General features: G+C 47.4%; 1 protein-coding gene across 1 annotated transcript in view; it reads left to right on the forward strand.

The window, feature by feature from the left end:
• The first annotated feature begins 6,457 nt into the window (after positions 1 to 6,457).
• EHD3 (EH domain containing 3) overlaps positions 6,458 to 13,295 on the forward strand; it is a 30,245-nt gene continuing 23,407 nt past the window's right edge. Inside the window, exon 1 of the mRNA XM_069800002.1 lies at positions 6,458 to 7,072. Within this exon, the coding sequence (XP_069656103.1) occupies positions 6,846 to 7,072 (227 nt within the window). The 5' untranslated portion in view covers positions 6,458 to 6,845. The remainder of the gene's footprint in view (positions 7,073 to 13,295) is intronic.

Genomic DNA, 13,295 nt, shown 5'->3' on the forward strand with positions numbered 1-13,295 from the left:
TGGCACTTACTTGAAAAAGAACTAAACTTTATAGATAGGCCTTGAAACCCTGAGATAGTATGAAAAAAGCAATGCTTTCAAAAATGGAGGTTTAAATCACCTGAATATGTAGCCTTACTTTCAAGAAACTCAGCCAGCAGCCCCGACTGTAACAGTGTGTGTTGAGAGTCAATGATGCAGCTACTTGATATGTTTTGAAAACCTCCCAGCTGAACCTGCCTGTAGGTGTATTGTTAAACTCTTTTCCAAATTACCTGGAAATCTTTGAACAAAAGATGCAATGAAGCATTTTATGTGTAATGAACGTCACTGCTTAGACAGCTACAAGGTGTTCCACCTTGTGTTTTAACCTTCTGCCTCCTGTGTGGCCACGCTCATGTACAGGCAGGTGCCAGATACAGTTGTATGCGACTAGCCAAGTTATACCTGGAAATCACTTGTACCCCACTCAGGAATGTACTGAAACAGACTGAATCGGAGTGTCCCTCCGTGTCCTCCGGCATGGGTGGAGCAGAGTGTGTGCATGTCTGTTCCAGCAATTAAAATTTCTAAGGGAAAGCAGCCAAGTGTAGCAGACAGAGGTTAAAGCTTTAGATGGAAGCCATGAACGAGTAGGTTGGATAGATTTGCTTCTCTATTCTTTGCACGTTCCCCTAGTTAGTATGTTTGCCATCTGATGTAAGTCCCTCCACTACGTTACCATCCTATGATCTCCCCTGATCTTTCTCAACATCTTAGATGCCTCATCCCTAAGTCTTAAAAGGTGAATCTGAGGAATCCACAGAAAATCCTCCACTTTTAGTAAAAGTAATTGGACCATGAAAGAATTCTCTGAGGTCCTCTTACTCTCTCCATGAGAGGATTTATCTTAGGCAACGCTGGGGCAGTGGGCAATCAAGGGCTAAACCTGGAGCTGACAGAGCTCAGCCCAGCTACTCTGATTTAATGAAGATAATCTGTATCCGGCCTGAGGAGCCGCTCCTGACTCTGTGGAACAGAGCAAATGTTTGCATGCAAAATAATAAATTTTAGGGTGAGCAGAACAAATGATGCAGGGCCATCTTTTACAACCATTCTCGTAATACAGCAGAACATTAGCTACAGAAATCAGCAGTCATTAGTCAAATTGGAAATGTGACTGTATTAGGCTTTGTTAATCTTTAGTAGTCTCTAAACACACAGTATGAAAACAGCACTTGCAGGTACAACCTCAAGTCTTTGATTAAACATAGTGGTGTATTTCAGAAATAAAAACTCAAAGCTGACTCCCACTCTCCCTGTGGGCTTTTTAGCAAATAGAAATATCCTGAAAAGAAGCATTGAACTGTGTTTTCTTACAAAATGAATGAACGTACAGACAGGTGGAGGACCTTGCCCTGAATCTCCTGTGCATAGATTATTGGCCCGAAAATTGATGAACACCTTCTGGTGCTGAGATTTTCAAGGCTGAGCAGTGAACCTGCCCTAGAGCCTCCCACAGATGTTAACAAAAAGTCTGTATCAAAAATGCCTGGATGGTTTTCAGAACTTCAAACAATAACTCTTTGAGCAACGATTCACTTTTAAAGAAGCTGGCTGAGAATTTAAAATACATATTCTTTGCTGTGTAAATTGTCCAAGCTATGTCGAAATCAGTGGAAATATGAAAATGCCATTTACTCAAGATCTGTCCTTTAGCACTTAAGGTTACAACATCCTATTCATAATCATCCTAATCATCAGAGATTCTGACTGCCCACAACTCCCATTAAAGTCAGATGAAACTTTTGATCTCTGCAGAATACTTTGTGACCAAGTATCAGCTAAGCTAAATCACCCCTAAACAGCAAAACTGAGAGAACAAGAGTACACAAAATCTGGGTTAGCTAAAGCACCAGTCTGTGTTCCCAACCATTTGGCAGGCAGAAGTTTTGGAGCTGTGACATGCAGGGCAGCTGACGCGGCTCATCTAGTTGCTTTACATCACCCCCATTCTTCTCATGTTTGCTGATAGGAACTTTTTGCCTTTCCCTTCAACACTTCCAGAGAAAAGTACAGCAGCAGCTGCTGCATTGAGCGCGGCCAGCAGCGTCGTGTAACTAATACACCCATTTGATCCTAGAGGACAGCTTCATCTCAGCACCGTGGTGTGGTGACAGAGTTATACTCCTTTCAAACCCCTGGAAAATCCTAACCCTGTGCTAGCCACAGACAACTGCTGAATGCCAGCACCAAATCCCTCTACATACCACTTGGCATTTGATGTCCTACCTTGTCCAGGTGCATCCTTACAGCGAAAGATAATTGTTCCACTGGCAGTGATGCCTGCTGCTTATAAATAGTATATATATTATCTCTACCTGTGTGTGTATTTATGTGAATGTGTGTGCGCATTTATATATATGTCTTGCCTACGTAACCCTGAGAGCTAGTCCTAACCTATCAAGCACTGTGGTAGAAGCAGGAGGTGGGGGAAAAAAGTATATTGAGTAATGCCAGAATATTTCTGAAAAGCCCAATGCAAAACATTTCGCAGAAGACATGAGAGAACAGGTCAGCCCATCATGCAGACTACTGTTTGACCCACCCATCGCTTCAGTGGATAGCAGCTTCCTTGTTTAGTTAGCCATTTGATTATTCAAACCACAAAACTCCACGTCTCTCCATATATCACTGACAAGGTAGAACAGGAAGATGGCATTCAACTGTGTCTTAATACATTTTAATAGGACTTCTGCTTTCAGGTAAGAAAAAGCTCAGAAAGGAAATACCCTCAAAAAGCCCACATTTTCTCAGAGCAGTTGGGGCCATGACAGTCTCTCCACTTTGTCGATCACTAAATCATAACCATTTTTAAAAAGAGCATTTATGTAAGTTTCAGGGAAGTATACGTCCTATGACAGAGACAGTCAAAACCATCCAAGAGTTATAGGAGAAACCTCCAAGCTTCTGCACTGCAAGGATAGCAAAGGGCTCAGAGGATTTTTCTTTCCGGCACTATTACAGGTATCACATAGGTCAGGTCTCCTGTGTGCAATACATCGTGCTTTCTTTGCCATACAAATTTAAGGAGTGAACTCTCTGGAGGCAAGCATGCTTCCCACTCAATATGTATAGATTATCCAACCCCATATTCTCCATTTCTGGTGGCACTTCTGGGTACTAGCACCTTGTTCCACCCCAGGCAATGAGGGGGTAAGAGCAGCATGGAGAAGGTAGGGAAAAGGACAGCATGTGCATACCAAGCCACCTGAGAACAATGGTAGGAGAAACATAATAGGAAATATTTCAGAGGTATATGAAAGAGCAGTGAGGGCAGGAGAGGAAGGCAGCAGCTTTCTGAGTTGTAAAGGCAAAGCAATAAGTGAGGAAAGGGATAGACTATGCTGGAGATGGTTTTATTCCTAGGCCACATGGCAACAATAGCAGGCAGTTGAGAAGTTTGATCTAGCTGAACCAGAGGAAACTCTCCTTCCCTTACTTATCAAATTAGTGTATTTGGTTTAATTCTGAGGGCCTGCTGCACCTTCCTCTCCCTTCATCCCTTTCCCACAAACCCAGCTATTCCCTATTGAACCCATCACTACCTGAACTTTTGACACGTCTAGTTGGGCTTCTTACTTGGTAATGAACAAACAGTGACAGTAACTGCATGGCAGGAAGTTAATATTACTGAACTAAGCTACTCCCACAAGCTTCTTGAAACTGTCAAAGTGTTATGGTACTGAGTCACCACCTCTTTTCAAACTTGGTGACTTGCTAAAGCTCAGATGATCTTTCTTAGGAAGTAAACCTGTCCAACCTAAGGCAGGAGATAAGCAAATACACACGTCACCATGACTTAATTTCACATGAAATGTGTTTCTGTTGTACCATGTTGTGTTTTGCCCCCCCCAAATTAGATTTCGTTCTGAATGCAAATACTATGTGACTTAGTCCAGCCCCATTCACTTCCAGCAAAGTGGAAGTGAATCTTGTCCGGCAAAGTGTGTCTCTCCCAATCAAGGCAAGCATCCAGCTAAGTGACTGCCTGCCATGTTACCAACAGCAGGGACATGACTGAGAAACTACAGAGCTAAAAGTTCAATTCATCACGGCTTGAGAGAAAAAGACAAATTCTATAGTAGATGGCAGTAGAAGACACCCATCAGTATCAGATACAGGTATGTCCTGAGCACTGCAGTACAGTAGTTTCTGTGCAGGGCATTCAAGAGAGAGCTTTTGCATTTGAACAGCTCAGAAACTTTCAGGAAAAACAGCCCTTCTTCCAGCAGTGACATTTTAAATGAAAAACCTTTGTTTGGAAAAAAAAGATGTAATGGGTTTTATTCTTTTTCTGCTTTCAAAATTTAAAAAATGTAATTTTTTTTTTTTTTAAAAAAAGCCTAACAATTGCACCAGGAGACCACTCTGTTCAACAGAAAACCATCCATTAAAACATCCCTGTTTAAGAAATGAATAGGAATAAACAATGAAAACAGATTAAAATTTTCAGTTCGGATTCTGGCAAAATATACTCTAAACTTCCTTTCCTAATTTTACTTCCTTTTATTTTTGACAAGCTCTATACTTCAAGGTAAAGAGAGTCCTTGAGGAAGTCAGCCTTCCAGAGAGAAATGTCTAAGAAAACAGACTGAAAAATAAATAAAATCGTCCAATGTTTATGAGTGACCTAAAGAAAGTCTATAAAAACTGTCGAGTTTGGTTTTGACTTGCCCCGGTGATAAAGAATCCAAAGAAAAGAGATTCTCTTCAGACAAGGCAAGGAAACATTTTTTTTTTTTGCTATTTGGCCATTGGGTATACACATTTATGATTAGCGCAACTTAATGATTAATACATATCCTCTTCTTGTAAACGTGGGACAAGCGTGCTTCTGCTGTACCTGTAGCAGTTAGCTCCCACAGCTTGCACAACAGAAACCTTGCTTTCCTCCCCCATTCATTGCATTCAGGAAGGGCATCAAGGTGGCCTGGGGAGATTTACAATCAAAGGCTTCCTGGCCTGACCTTTACTCAGCTCTGAGAATATCACAAGCAAGCACCAAAGACACTCCATATATAGCTGTAGAAATACCAGAATGGCATTGCAGAAGCGCAGCCCTTAAATGGCAGAACTGTCTAGAAGATGAAAGTGATTTTTTCCTACAAAATGAAGAATTCTTGCCAAAACGTGTTGACTTCTACGGGGCCTTTCATTTTCAGGAGTTTTCACTGGGAAGGAGTCATCAAACTCTTAAAGCCAAAAATCTCTATTTATAAAACTAAAGAAACAAGGGAAATTAGTCTTAAGGAAGTTTCAAAACATTAATTCCACTTTCAGACTAGCTTTAGGCATTGGCGGGAAAGCAGAGAAGCCTGACCTTCAGAAAATATAGTCAGCTTGCTATTTTCTTCCAGAAAAAGAAAACCGGTCCCTGAAGTCATCACTCACACCTCATGAGTCAGGTCATGCCGCAGAGCGTAAAAGTGGATGGGATCACACAACAGGAACAGACACGAAGATGGGAGCTCCTGCAGCCAGATGCATAGAAGGGGACCTGGATCACTGTGCAGGCACACGGGGCCACGCACATCCCCGGGTGTCATCCCCCCAACCCTGTGAAAAACAACCACTTTTAATGCACCGCCACCTCCACTTACGCAAGGCCTGCGTTCCTCCTGTCCGCAAACGGCTGGGAAAGGGCAGGAGCCTGCCACACGGCGGGACCGCTTCCAAAACTGCCTCTTGCCACATTTCTCTGACCCGCTGGATCAACTCAAGTGAAAAAAACTCTTGGAGACACGTTAGGAAAAATCCCCTGCTCTGTCCCAGCTGCTCAGTGGCGATGAGGAGAGCCGGGCAGCGGGGCATTATGGCTGATGGCTGGCCCTGGGGGGACACCGAGCCACGGGCTGCCGCTGGAAAACCCATGCTGGCTTCGGCCCGAGCACTGCAGCCTTCGCTCGGCAGCTGCCCTGTCAGCCCTAATTGCTGGAGGAATAAATGAGTGGAGACAGCAGCTAATTTGCCTGTCTCATCTGCTTCAATGGTGAACTCTTCTGGGTACAGCCAGCCTCGTCTCTGCAAGCCCCCGGGAAATGGCAGCCAGCAGCAGTGCAGCCGAGTCATTGGCTTGGAGAAGCGTTGGGGACCCAGCTCGGGGCGGCAGCGTTCAGAAACAGCCGATCCCCCGTCAAATTTGCACATGGAGGGATTTATTTCAAAGCGAGGGGACAAGGCGAATAAAATGGCGACCGGGCCGCAAAACCCCGCAGCGGCCCCTAGGGGGCGCCGTGTCCCGGCGCGAAAAGCGGGGCGGGCCTGTGTCCTCGTCCCCCCCGCCCTGCTTTTCCTCGGCGTCGCGCCCCGCCTCAATATGGCGCCCCGCCTCAATATGGCGCCGCCCGATGCGGCTTCACCCGCCGAGAAGAACGGGCGGCGCCTGCCAGGAGCCGCCGACTTCCGCCGCCGGCCCATTTCCTGGAGGGCCGCCCTTAAACACCGCCCGCCGCGGGCTGCCGCCGCCCGCCCCTCCCGCCCTGCCTCCGCGGCATGCCCACGCCGGGAGCCGGCGGCGTGAAGGGAGGCGTCTTCCACCGGCGCCGCTCGGCCGAGGCTGCGAGGAGAAGCGGCCTTTCGCAGCCTCCCGCGGGGACCGTTTGCTGACTGAAACCGCCGGCGCGGGTCGCGTAACGGGAGGCGGCCCTCGCGGGTGGGCGCTGGAGGGGAGCGAGGCCTGCCAGGCCGTCCCCCGGGCCCCGCCGGCCTGAGGGGGCATGCGGGGCTAGCCCGCGCCGGCAGCCAGCCAGCGGCGCTTCTCCTGCCCGCCGCCCCTCGCCCCAGCCCCGGTGGTCGCTGCGGAGCTGGCTTCAGGCGGCCCCAAGATGTTCAGCTGGCTGGGCACCGACGACCGCCGGAGGAAGGACCCCGAGGTGTTTCAGACGGTTAGCGAGGGCCTGAAAAAGCTCTACAAAACCAAGCTGCTCCCCCTGGAAGAGCACTACAAGTTCCACGAGTTCCACTCGCCGGCTCTGGAGGATGCCGACTTCGACAACAAGCCGATGGTGCTCCTCGTGGGGCAGTACTCCACTGGGAAGACCACCTTCATCAGGTAAAAGCCGGCCGCCTGCCTGCCTGCCTCCCGGGCGTGCCGGCATCCTCGGTGGCCGTGGGCCGTGGTGGGGCAGAAGAGGTCTCTGCTACCTGTGCTATGCCTGGATCCCTCTTCTGTTCCCCCCTGCTCCGTGCCCCTGGTGCCCATCAACAGCTTTCAATTGAAAAGCCACCACCACTCAAACTCGGAGAGCGTTCCATTGCAAGGACAGGGTGGTGTGAGATGTCCCACGAAACACCGACGTGGCAAAACGTAGCCCGGAGCAGGGCTGAGGAGTGCGGGCAGGGCATTAGTGTGGATTAGCGTGGAGACGTGAGTCACTCGGGGCCCTCTTGTCTGTTCAAAGTGCAAAGGCTGTGGGAAGCCTCACGCAGGGTATCCCCATGACTGCTGCTTTCGGGGTAGCCCCTCTAACAACCATTCTTTTCAGCCTGATGGAGCGTTTGGGTGGTGGGGCAACCTATGGCTTAGGGAACCTTAAAGTGGGTGCTTGGGTTTGTAATGGTCTGTCTCTCACACTTGCATCTTTCTTTCCTTGCGCTGTGCCCAGAGGCAATGCTCAGAGTCTAGTTTGAGAAACATGTGTGCTCGGGGGGGAGGGGTGTGCACAAGAGAAGACCAAGATCTTCAGGGCTCCTAACTCTAAAGAAAGGGCAGCTGCCAGGAGCAGGTTTGATGTGAAATTGTCAGACAGAGGGTTAAACTTTTCCAGCTGGACTTGGTTGCAGGGATCTCTGTTCAGCCACACTGCTAGTTCAACTTGCAGCAACATTTCTCTTGGGATCGTAGCTGAAGCTGTGCTGTCTGTGTTTCCTATGTGATTCATAAGCTTAGCATTAAATTCCAGCCTTTTTCTGGTGTGGCTGTGTTGAAATCTGTGGAATTACCCCAGTGTAAATCTGGATGCAAGCCACAAGCAGCCAGCCCTTTGTTCTACCAGTATTTCTTGGTGGAGGAGGGAGCTGTGGAGAGTAGAGAGGTGTGAATCAAATTGACTGTACCTCTTAAGGAGTGACCTTGAGAAATGCAGGGGTTTTTTGTGTGTGTGCTGTAATATTCCAGCTACTCGGTGCCCCGGCTGGGAGCCAAGAACAGAATGCATTTCTGCTACCTTGTCATGCACCTGGCAAACAAAGTTTAAGAGTAAAAAGGCTTTTCTCATGTAAGCAGGTCAGGCAGATGGTGAAGGGGCATGAATGACCCCGAGAAGCATTTGGCACGTGGTTGGCAAGGGAGTTACTTTTGTGAAAATTAGAGAGGCTAGCTTGGATAGCATAGCAGTCTCATTCTACTCCAGATCTTTGTTCTGCGACTTGGTACCAAACCTATTTGAAAGGCTTTTTCTGTCCTCTGGGTTACTGACACTCAGAGCAGAACTTCCCCTGAACACAAGGAGGTTGCTGAATATCCATTCCTGAGGTTGCTGGCTGTGTAACTAGAGTATCTCTTCCTAATGTTTCTCTGGATTGCCAGCATCAGTGTTTCCCTGCAGTCTCACCTGCATGCTGTTTTTAGCAGAGACTTCCTGCCTTTGCCCCTCTCTGTTCAGTGAAGTCCTTCTATAAGCCTGAGCTCCTTTTGCAAGCTCAGTTGCCTAAAGCATGTTCCAGGCAAAAGGAGAAGGTTGAGTCTTCACTTGTGAGATTGCAGCAGCACTGTTGCTCTGCTGTCAGCAAGCTGATCTGAGCCTCTCTTTGACCACTGCATTTCATTCGTGCTTGTGTCCTCTTCTCCCAGCCTTCTCTGTGAACAGGGCTGGGATGAGCCTGCTCAGAGACTGTGATCAAGCAGAAGTGACCAGGAGCTTCTGCTTTACAGGAGTGCAAAATGGACCTGAGAAGGCCTTCCAGGAAGGCATAAGAAGTGAAAGTTGAGAACTCTCGGAGAACCCCCAGGGCCTCTAGTAGTAGGAGTGTGAGGGTCTGTTACTGTAGTATGTTCCCAGCCAAAGGCAGGAGGTGCCAGAAAACAGTGGTGCTCGTGATAGGCTTCCACGGGGAGCTTGCAGGCACTGGTCACTAGAGAGCTGGGATAAGCACCAGATTAGCATCCAGAGTTATTGTGGGAAGGCGAGTGGGAGCTAAAACTGAGAGCAGGGAGGAGTTAAAGGGGACTGGGGGAGGAAGTGGGAGGGAAGACAACCATTATGTCTTGGCAGTAGAATGAAGCAAGAAACCCTGTGGACATCTCTTCCATAATCTCTTCAGGATGGGGGATAATTGGTGTTATCCTTATGTATACATTCCACTCTAATATTGCATCCTGCTTGTACTGCCATGCAATTTAGGGAGATGACAGTGTCACTAAACACTCATGTGGCATGAACTCGGCCCCAGTTCACCTGGATCCCAGTATACCATTTAAAAAGAAAAGGACAAAGGACTTTAGTCACCTACCTGAGGTAGGCTTATCTCCTAAACATCTTCCCTTGTTCTTGGGGAATCTGAGGTGTAAGAAGGAAGAAATGCAAGGCTCTGAAGCACCTCAGCTGCAGCATTTTGCTGTGAGGCTGCTCTCTTGTCAGGAGGGGATGGCAGAAAGAAGGCAGTCAAGGTCAGCAGTGAGAAACATTCCTAGAGGCTGAGGTGGGGAGGAGGGAGGTGGTTTGTGTGGGTCAAAGCCAGTGAAGTGAGACCAGAGCACTGGCTTGTTTTCAGTGGCACCAGGCTGTTTTCTCCCCTCCTTTCAGGGACCCAGGGAGCTGAGCCTTATTTTGCTATGTGAAAGATGTAGCGTTGCTAACTGCAGCTTTTCCATTCCTGGTTCCTGCTGTATCCTCTTTTTCTGCACTCCCATTTATCTCCTCAGCATACATTTGGATGAGGCTTTTCTGCGGGGCTGGGGTCTGAAAGGCTGTAATGGTGAGGGCAAGGCAACACCTCTACCTGGGAATATCTGACAGCCACAGCAGGATGTCGCTGGAGCCTGCCTTTATAATGTTATTGCTTTTTATGTTTCCTGTAAGAGGGTGGGAGTGCAGGACAGAACATTACTCTCCTAATTAACTTAGATTCAGTGGTCTTTTCTAAAAATAATCCTGGCTTCTGTCCAGCCATCCTGCTAATAAAATAAACAAGCCTGCCAGAGCCCTACTAACTGTCAACATGGCTTGCTTTTCTGGTGTTGCCACCCTTTCCTCCTACAGCTAATCATTTACACGTCCTGGCCTCTCCAGACTGTTTGTTACAGGCTGCATGCAGAGCTCTGGTGTGACCTGGTGTGTGGCCCTGAACCTTTCATCTCTGCCTGCACCAAGCAGTTGTCACCATTTCCTTCTGCTCTGCCCTTCTTCCCTTTCCCGCTTTGCATCACCTCTGCTGCCACACACAGCAGCATCCTGCATGGCTCCTGCATGACTCATCACAGGCAAACAGCCCCTTCCCCCACATCCTGCAGAACTCCTGCCTGGAGAGCCTGGGATCTCCTCGCCTGGCTCCTATGCTGCTCCAAACCTGCCTGGGAAAGGGTAACCCAAGCCAGGCTGACACTAATGCAGCTTTCCTGCCCTTGTCCCTCACCTCCTCCCCCACCTCAGCAGGAGCAGGGACAGGCCTGAAATGGGGCAAACAGCATGATGTTCCCAGCCACATACCAACTCCAGACACTTCTCCAAAAAGCAGATTGTCATAAAAAAAACCACCCCCAACATTCACCTCTTGCCTGGCATGCTTTGCAGGCTTCCCCAGCCTGGCTGGAGGTTGCTCCCCCAGGCCCTTGAAAGTGTTCAGCAGCTCAGAGTAAGGCATGCTGCACTGGCAGGGGAAACTGCTCACTGTTGGTCAGTGTTTTTCACACTTATTTACTTTTCTCTCCCAGAAATCCCCACAAATGTGACAATTGCATGTGTTCTGTAGCTTGTTTCTGCTAGCAGAAGCAGCCTGTGGCACTGCCTAGCAGAATTGCTTTCCCCCTGTCAGACAGTGTCAATAAATCCCCTTGTATTTGTCCTGTGTACAATGAGATTCTTGTGCTGCAGTCACCCTGCTGCACAATGTACCTGAATCTCCCACAGAAGCCTTGCTTCAAATAGATGCTAGGCAGTGCAAATCTTCATCTCTGCTTTCATACCACTTGTTGCACATTAAATCAATTAACATTGGCTTGTAGCTAGTTCTATATGAGAGTGCTTTTGTTGCGATTTCTTTTTTTTTTAAGTCTTATACAAGAAATAAACACAGAAATGCTTTGAAACGTTAGCTGAGTGGAGCTGTGATAAAATTCTTTCGAGCAGCCTGACTGAAGAGGAGTATTGCTATTATATGCAGGACTTTTGCTTAGACTTTCTCAGAAGCTTTGTCTATAAATGGCAAAACCCCCAGGCTTTTTTATTTTCCTGTTGCTCAAAAGCTATCGTACTACATGTACATCTCAAACCTGTAAAAATACAAACAGGTTATTGTTGTGGCAAGGCTGTGATGTGGCATTGGGGATAAGGGGTGTTTCTCAAAAGCACTTTACTTGTTGCATTTGACAATTGTTATCACTATCTGTTTCTTTTCTCTCTCTACTGTTTGCAAGTGGATAACTCAAAGATTCATTTCTATGGATTCAGTGAATGCCCATCCATATATCACTCTTAAATATACTATGTCAGATGAAAAGCAAAGTACAGAGCAGGAGCACGGGAAAGCCAATAGCAGTGACTAGCATTGCAGCAATGTCCATGGGGCTAACATTTTTGAATTGTCATCCAGGAGGCCTGAGCTTAGTTTCCAGAGTCCAGCCAAGTGCCTTCTAGAACATTCAGAGGACAGTGTACAGAGCCTTTGGTGAGAGAAAAGTAGCTCCTCCTTGCTCTCGGCAGCTTCAAGCTAGAGAGAAGTTACTGTAGCTGCCAGGAAGGTGTATTGTGATCTCCAGCCAGGGAGGTGTCACACACCAGCGTTAGCTGCAGTCTGCTTTTGTTAAGCAATGACCCACTTTTATGGGAAAGTTCAACGAACCCCTGCATAGGCTTTAGGTAGATAGGATGTATCCACCCTACTGTAGGAGGTCAGAGGGCTGTTCCTTCCTGCAATCCTTCCTGGATTATTTCAGTTTTTTGGAAATTGCTAAACAGCTGCTGTTTCATCTGAGTTGCTCCCATTAAGAGAGGTCACTTCTGGGGGCATTCTGGTGAGCACGGGACTTGGAAATCACTTTGGATGAAAGATAGAAGAAAATACATGATAAAATACCAATAAAGGAGGTAGTCAGATCCTAAGGGAATTATGGATATCATTGCTGGAGTTATTCTTGCTGCAGCTATTCTCTTCATTAATATGTACCAAGCCAGATAAGCAGCATTGATTTGCAGTATGTCTTGGGTGTACATTTGCTTGTTTTACCTCTGGATCCAGTTGATTTGGCCTTACCCATTGGGAACTGAAGATGCGTTTGCTGACATGGTGTCAATAAATAGCCCTGCTGAACAAGCACAGTTTTTTGCTGTTCCCCAAACAGTGATTACCTCTGTTAAAATGATAGTGAAAGCAGGAACCCCTGAAAAGTTATCACAAGACTTCATGCAAGTGGTCCTGTAGTCTCTCACATAGAAAACTTGCCCTCTCTGATGAGACTCACCTGAGTGAACCAATGCTGGTTGTTAAACACACTGGTCTCAACCATGAAGAATCCTCAGCCCTTCTCCTGTTTCCTTTTTCCCTATCCCCTGAATCTAGTTTTAACATCACAACAATTCTATATTTGTCTTTCTACTTCTACTTTCTACCTACTAAAGATTAGGTCAAAGCACCAGAAGAGGAAGTGCCAACTATCTGCTGGCAACAAGCAACACAGTATAATACTAACTTCCATAACCTGGTGGTCATTATGTTCCTCATGTAACAATCCAGAGCTTATCACCAGGTCAGGTGGTATGACACCATCCTGTACTGAGGGTTAGACCAGTTCTAGCTCCCTTTATGCAAGCCACATGGACGCAGTGGTCTTAGTTTTCAGCACAGGACCAGCAGGTGGGATGTTTTCTGCACCCACAAACACAAACCTGACCTCAGTGATGGCATTTGGCTCCTTCATGAGCCAAAGGGAACTGTCCCATGCACACCATTGACCCACCCTGAATTTGGCATGGTGAGTCAGGGTGTGCTGCCAGGATCCTATTCAAAGTCCTACAGCCACATGGGTGACTATCTTTCTCTGAAATTTGCCAAACTGCAGCTTCAGAGAGGCTGCCAGAGGCTTAGGAAATAAGGAATGCTGTGCTTACTGCGCTATTTAG

Source organism: Haliaeetus albicilla, chromosome 13 (assembly GCF_947461875.1).
Source record: "Haliaeetus albicilla chromosome 13, bHalAlb1.1, whole genome shotgun sequence".
Lineage (NCBI taxonomy): Eukaryota > Metazoa > Chordata > Aves > Accipitriformes > Accipitridae > Haliaeetus > Haliaeetus albicilla.